At 40.1% G+C, this 7,788-nt stretch overlaps 1 protein-coding gene across 1 annotated transcript in view; it reads right to left on the bottom strand.

Moving 5' to 3' along the window:
- Nucleotides 1–4,107, bottom strand: part of LOC117506334 (protein-arginine deiminase type-2-like) — a 55,632-nt gene extending 51,525 nt beyond the window's left edge. The window contains exons 1-2 of the mRNA XM_034165826.1: nt 3,938–4,107; nt 1,165–1,333 (exon numbers count right to left, since the gene is read on the bottom strand). Of these exons, the coding sequence (XP_034021717.1) occupies nt 1,165–1,333; nt 3,938–4,029 (261 nt within the window). The 5' untranslated portion in view covers nt 4,030–4,107. The remainder of the gene's footprint in view (nt 1–1,164; nt 1,334–3,937) is intronic.
- Between the last annotated feature and the right edge of the window lie 3,681 nt (nt 4,108–7,788).

Below are 7,788 nucleotides of genomic sequence, written 5' to 3' on the forward strand. Positions count from 1 at the left end.
TGCAACATTTTTCAAAAAAGCTGGGACAGTGGTATGTTTACGCCTCAGCCGTTCACAAGCAGGATCACCACTTTGTGAACAACTGCATGAAAAAATAGTCCAACAGTTTAAGAACAATGTTTCTCAACATTCAATTGCAAGGAATTTAGGGATTCCATCATCTACAGTCCATATTATAATCAGAAGATTCAGAGAAACTGTAGAACTTTTCTATATGAAAGCAGCAAGGCCGAAAACCAACATTGAATGCCCGTGACCTTCAATCCCTCAGGCGGCACTGCATTAAAAACCGACATCATTGTGTAAAGGATCTTACCACGTGGGCTCAGGAACACTTCAGAAAACCATTGTCAGTTAACACAGTTTGTCGCTACAGCTACAAGTGCAAGTTAAAACTCTACCATGGAAAGAGAAAGTCATACATCAATAACATCCAGAAATGCCACCACCTTCTCTGGGCCTGAGCTCATTTGAAATGAATGAAAGACGCAATGTGCAAAAGTGTGCTGTGGTCTGATGAGTCCACATTTCAAATTGTTTTTGGAAATCATGGACGTTGTGTCCTCTGGACAAAAGAGGAAAAAGACCATCCAGATTGTTAACAGCGCAAAGTTCAAAAGCCAGCATCTGTGATGGTATGGGGGTTTACATTTTACTCAGCGTCCCAACTTCATTGGAATTGGGGTTGTAATTTAAAGATTAAGCCCAATGAGTAGAAAGGCTGAGTTTTCCAACTACTTAATTAAATTTTAATTACAAAAAATCCTAACTTGACTTCAAGCCAGGATTCACTATTCATCAAGAACTGTTTGGTGCCCCATTCGCTTTGTTTAATCTCCACTTAAAACTAAATTCAGAGGAATCATAAAATCATCTAATGATGTGACTCAGAGAATGTGCATGCTTCAAGCCCACACATGCCCATTCTCCATGTAATGTGGAGGTGCATCAGAAAGGGCACCTCCACATTATGCCAAATCAACATGCAAATCCACATCAGATCTCCTGTGGCAAACCACAAGCAAAAAGTGAGAATCCAAAAGAAATTATCTGGCGGTGTGACTTGTGGGTAAACTGTATGTATACTTCTTTATCAATGCCTGTGATTTATTGCAGTATGACATCACAGTCTCAGGCTGTCTGTGAACTTTTGACTTACTGTACCTTGCTGTCGTTTTCAGTTTCGCTGGCTTGGGTCATGCTAACAAGCAGAAATGAATGTTCCTGGAGAGGGATGTGAGCGCTGGTGTCCATGTTAAAAGCAGGGTGGATGCTGAAATTAATGTTGGGCGTGCACGTCACAGTGAAGCATTTAGAGCCATTTGGAGCAGTACTGAAAACAAGCCAAGCAACACGTTACAATTTCTACACCGACTCTCCATTAATACAACAGCACACAGCATTCAAAACATGTTAACGTAGACGTTCACTGGAGTGCCTTATCCTTATAGGCCTTAGATCAATTTGTGGAAAACATGAACAGAAAACATTAATAAATTTATAAAATTCAGTATTTCAAAGAATCCAGAGCTGAAATCAGATGTGCACATACTGCTGGAGACAATTAATCAATCAATCAATTCAATCAATTTTATTTATATAGCGCCAAATCACAACAAACAGTTGCCCCAAGGCGCTTTATATTGTAAGGCAAAGCCATACAATAATTACGTAAAAACCCCAACGGTCAAAACGACCCCCTGTGAGCAAGCACTTGGCGACAGTGGGAAGGAAAAACCAAAAACCAGGCTCAGCGAGGGGCAGTCTTCTGCTGTGACTGGTTGGGGCTGAGGGAGAGAACCAGGAAAAAGACATGCTGTGGAGGGGAGCAGAGATCAATCACTAATGATTAAATGCAGAGTGGTGCATACAGAGCAAAAAGAGAAAGAAACACTCAGTGCATCATGGGAACCCCCCAGCAGTCTACGTCTATAGCAGCATAACTAAGGGATGGTTCAGGGTCACCTGATCCAGCCCTAACTATAAGCTTTAGCAAAAAGGAAAGTTTTAAGCCTAATCTTAAAAGTAGAGAGGGTGTCTGTCTCCCTGATCTGAATTGGGAGCTGGTTCCACAGGAGAGGAGCCTGAAAGCTGAAGGCTCTGCCTCCCATTCTACTCTTACAAACCCTAGGAACTACAAGTAAGCCTGCAGTCTGAGAGCGAAGCGCTCTATTGGGGTGATATGGTACTATGAGGTCCCTAAGATAAGATGGGACCTGATTATTCAAAACCTTATAAGTAAGAAGAAGAATTTTAAATTCTATTCTAGAATTAACAGGAAGCCAATGAAGAGAGGCCAATATGGGTGAGATATGCTCTCTCCTTCTAGTCCCCGTTAGTACTCTAGCTGCAGCATTTTGAATTAACTGAAGGCTTTTCAGGGAACTTTTAGGACAACCTGATAATAATGAATTACAATAGTCCAGCCTAGAGGAAATAAATGCATGAATTAGTTTTTCAGCATCACTCTGAGACAAGACCTTTCTAATTTTAGAGATATTGCGTAAATGCAAAAAAGCAGTCCTACATATTTCTTTAATATGCGCTTTGAATGACATATCCTGATCAAAAATGACTCCAAGATTTCTCACAGTATGCCTTGCCTTACAATATAAGGCGCCTTGGGGCAACTGTTTGTTGTGATTTGGCGCTATATAAATAAAACTGATTTGATTTGACTTGATTTCTGCTGTGACATATGCAGACAGTGACATATCCTGATCAAAAATGACTCCAAGATTTCTCACAGTATTACTAGAGGTCAGGGTAATGCCATCCAGAGTAAGGATCTGGTTAGACACCATGTTTCTAAGATTTGTGGGGCCAAGTACAATAACTTCAGTTTTATCTGAGTTTAAAAGCAGGAAATTAGAGGTCATCCATGTCTTTATGTCTGTAAGACAATCCTGCAGTTTACAAGACTTTATCTTTTATAGACCGTTATTAGCCGTTCTGCAAAATTAGGGTCAGATTGGGTGAAAAGGGCAAAACTTGACTCTTTTACTTCTTTCAGAAGTATTTTTCCCTTTTCTTTTTATTGTTGTTTATGCACCAGTGACACCAGATCAAATTCCATGTATGTCAGAACTTACTTGGTAATAAATTCGATTCTGATTCTGACATAATTATAATTCAAGTAGAAGAGCAGGCACTAGAGTGCATACCATGACTTAATTTTGATGTAACTCTATTTTATATTTGTAGTTAAAGCGCACCTGTTGGTAGAATTTTCTTAATTACTGTATGCACACTTTTTTAAAAATACAGTAAATAGACTATGTGAAAAAAGAAAAAAAATATATCGCTTTAACAGGTGTTCCAGAATTTAATGAAGCTGACAGATCAATCCCAGGGTTGATTAGTTTCTCTTCCAAGCCAAACCATTTCACTAAGTTTAATGAAACTTGGGTAATTTGCTGGTCTAAGTATAGATGTTGTGTTTGATTTAACAGTCCCACAGATGCAGGTCTAGACGTAAACTTGGGCCTTGTCCCAGTTGGAAAATGAGCTTATTGTCATGTATCACTGTTGTGGCCAAACCAAAGAAGAAAAAGAAGAAAAGAATAACTAAAATGTCTTTCTTTAATCTCCATCTGTTCCTCTGTTTCACCTCTTATAAATTACAAATTGGAGATTGCAGTTGGAACTTGGAAATCTGCAGGCTAAAACTCTTTTGTAAATTAAAATAGGCCGTTTAAGTTCATAATTGGCAATAACTAGAAGTGAAACCTTATTTTGTAAATATAGATTAGATGACGCTTTACTTGCTCTAATCTGCATTTTCTACTTTTTTCATTCTTTTCCTTTTCCTTTTCTTTATGTGGATGAGACTTTAACAAATACACAGGCAAGTACAAATGGAAAGACCAAGAGAAGAAAGCGAATTCAACATATCGATGATTGGCTTTTATTGAATATTCAGTTAATATGAACTCACCGGTCCAAGTCCACAGTGACTTGGGTTCCGACCACATATACAACGTTGGTGGGTTTGTCGACATCCAGTCTGAGTGTGCGAGAGTGGTCCATCTCATGAAGCAGAGTCGTAGCTGTACAAAGTATTTTGCACTTGTTGACAAGCTGGACCTGAAGACGCCGACCACACGTGCGGTCTAAGCCGTGAAGGAGGCTTGGTATAAAGGCTCCAGGGGGTGAGGGATCACCGCAGCGATTGGTCTACATCCCTCACATCCTCCCACTGAGCATCATGAGATCAGCACAAACTTTAGTCTTATCAGTAGGCTGTGAAATAATTTATTGTTCCCACATAATATCACAAGACGTATTCAATCAGTAACCAGAAAACTGGGTAGGGCTGTACAATGTGTCAATATCCACTGTGTCACTGCTAGTATACGACGGATGCAGTTGTCCTTTTTACCGATGTTCCTTAAATACCAAGTGCCCAGTCTGGGCACATTAGTTTAAAAAATGAGGTGTCGTCAGGCACAGCACTGGTGGGCTGCTGTCACAAGGAGGCAGAAAGTGATCTCGCCATAGACCACCAAAATCCTGGTCAAGACGAATGCAGACGTTTTCTGGTATTCATGCAGTGCAGTATTCAGATAGGCCTTACAAAGGTTGGTCTGTGCTTGTGTAACGGAGTCCAGCAGGTGTCGCTGTGCAGATGTAGTTAGTAAACCTCACTCCCAACAACTCAAAAGGATTCTCTGGTCACAAGGCCAGAACCCTGTGTTTTAGCCTTCTGGTTAGTGAGTCCGACTCCCATGCCGGAGATCGTGAGTTCGCATCCAGAGGGGAGCGAATGGGCGGAGTCATACCAACACAACACAAAGTGCAGCCACTACACTTGCAGACACAACAAAACTAAATTGAAAACAAGAGTGAAACTAGAAGCACTCAGAGAGCGCAAACCTCCGCCAAGGCCATAGGGTCACTAACGTTGCATGGAATACCCTTTGGCAAAGAGACTTATTCCACATCATTTCACGCATCTACCGTCATGTTTCAGATTCAGTGGTTAACCCTCTGGGGTCCGAGGGCATTTTTTGTACAGTTCACTCACCTGGCATGAATGTGTTATTATTGCTGTTAACAGCTCTCCCTGCATCTCACAATCAAGTTTTATGTCTCTTTTTTTCAGGACAACCTGTACTTTCAAAATATATATGCTATAGTTGTGTTTTATAAGTGTAATAAAGGTTTACAATCAGAAATAAGAAAGGAAAAAGTAAAGCAGCCAATAACTTTCCACACACATTTATTCAAAACACACAGCAAACTATAAGAAACTAGTAATACATCACTCCTAAAAACAATCTTTGGTGTGTCACGTGAGGTGAATCTGCCCTGCGAATGGATTTTGGAAAACCATGTGATGGTGAACCGATTGGACACTCACATTGCTCACATCATCACACAGCTTCTATGAGGAGTACAAAGATGGTGGACGGTGGCTTGAAAGTCTGCGGAGTTAACTTTTCAGCAAAAAAAAAAAAAGTAAGTTTGTATCTCATATCATTAAAAAGTTATTTATAATTTAGTAAAGCTTGGTCTCAGCTGTTGTATACAACGACGTCGGCACCAGAGGGTTAAACCCTTAGATCTTCAGCAAATGTATTTATAAAGAGAAACTGCATGAACTACACAAGTTTTTTATTTTTTATTTTCTAATAACAAGTTTATTCAATGAGGAGAAACAAATGCTAAATTATTGTTGTGTCGTAACTTAATTCTTGTTCAGCCTTTGTGACTCGTCTTCATGAAGTTAGATGAAATTGGCCCTATCCTGCAATGATAAAGAATCCTTAAAAAAAATTACTGGATCCGGATCGTGTTCCGGATCATTACTAAAATTTAATGACTTCTAAGTTAGGTCAAGATACACCCCTGGTAAAAATTTCATTGAAATCCATTGAGGATTTTTTTGAGTAATCCTGCTAACAAACCAACCAACAAACAAATGGACGCGACCGAAAACATAACCTCCTTGACGGAGGTAATAATCTTTTTTGACAGAATTATGAATTTTTGAACATTTGTGCTTGGAAATTGAATCAGTTCTTGCCTATCAGAATATGAATCTTCAGTAACAATTTCATAATGATATATGAAAAATTGTGGGCTCCTGGCTGTTCATGAACAAACAGACAACCAGGGGCAAAAACATAACCTCCTCTGACTTTGTTGGTGGACGTAATTACGCCTCTGCAGCCCCTTTTGCAAGCTGCTCCTTAATTTGCCCTCAGATTATGTGCTGTGTGAACAGCAAAGTGGAGCTGGACCAGCCACAAATGTGCACGAAGCAGATGGTGGTTTGTTGTCAGTGTAAAAATGTGTATTGGATAGTTCGGACTTTCGGATAATTTACACAAAGTTGAGGAAGGTTGTCTTCCACTAAACAATAGAAGAAGAAAAGACCTAACAATAATTAAATGAATTTACCTGATTAAACCCAAGTGACAACACTGCTGTCTGTCTTTTCTCTTCGTTAAAGATAAAAACCATTTTGTGTGTCGCTGTGGCAGCATGGAGGCTTAGTGGTTGATTCCAGCCTTTGGCTTTTCTGTGTGGAGTTTGCATGTTTTCCCCGTGTTTGCATGGGTTTCCTCTGGGCGCTCCGGCTTCCTCAGACATTTAAAGCCATGCAGGTTAGGTGAATTGGAAAGTTTATAATTGTCCAGGTCTCTCTTGTAAAAGAGATCTCAATGGGACTAACCTGGTTAAATTACATTAAAATGGAAAAGTTGGAAATACTGAACTTTTGATGGCAAGTGGTGTTGCGTAAAAATACTTTAACAATAATGAAGGACAAGAGCCTTTATTGTCATTGCACAGACATACAATGAAATTTGTACTTTGTATTTAATGCATCGTAATTACAGTTAGACACAATCCAACCACTAGGAGCAGTGGGCTCCAGCTGCAGAGACGCTGCCTTGACAGGACAGAGAAAGGAGCAGACCCCAAATAAGCATGTTTTTGATTGTGGGAGGAAACTGGAGTACCTGGAGTACCACTTATTTCTAGTACAGACTGCAGTAATGGTTGGGTAGTAGGTTCCTAACCATTGCTAATTCATACAAAGTATTCAGGTGCAGGGCACAGTGAGTTGCATCACTTGCATTCTGAGGGAACGTCAACTGTGCATTTTGGTGGCCACTTTCCGGTGCCTCAGTGTTGAGGACTCCAGCAGCCAAAGTGATCTACACGTTTCACCTGGCTGCCACCAAGAGACCCAAACACCTCTGAAGAGGTTACAGGCTTCAGGCTACAGGCTGTGTGCAGGGGCGTCGGACTGGGGGGGTAAAGGGTACTATGTAGCCACGGCCCAGAGCATGGGGGGGGGCACAAAAAACTGGCATTAAATACATTTTTGTGTTGCATGTTATTAATGTCCATACAATTCATGTTGTAAAAGAATATAATTAGAATGAATGTATAAATGTTGCAAAACATAATTCTGCTCTAACAATAATATTGAAAGATCTCTGAGGGCCCTTCCACCCCTGCACAGTTGTACAATGATTTAGTCCAGGTGCACAGCCCCCCCCCCACACACACACACATCCCAAACGGGATCTGACAGAAACAGGAGGTGTTTAGTAGAGCTGAAACAACTAATTTGTCTAATTTAATCGATTATTAAAATAGTTGTTAACTAATTTAGTCATCAAGTAGTTGTTAAATAAATTTGTTTTACTGCAAATGTTTCGTTTCTTCCATATAAATCAATCGTGGCTGCAGCGCGGCTTTGCCTTGAACCTTGAACCATTCAATCAATCAATCAATCAATCAATTTTTTTATATAGCGCCAAATCACAACAA

Source organism: Thalassophryne amazonica, chromosome 3 (assembly GCF_902500255.1).
Source record: "Thalassophryne amazonica chromosome 3, fThaAma1.1, whole genome shotgun sequence".
NCBI lineage: Eukaryota > Metazoa > Chordata > Actinopteri > Batrachoidiformes > Batrachoididae > Thalassophryne > Thalassophryne amazonica.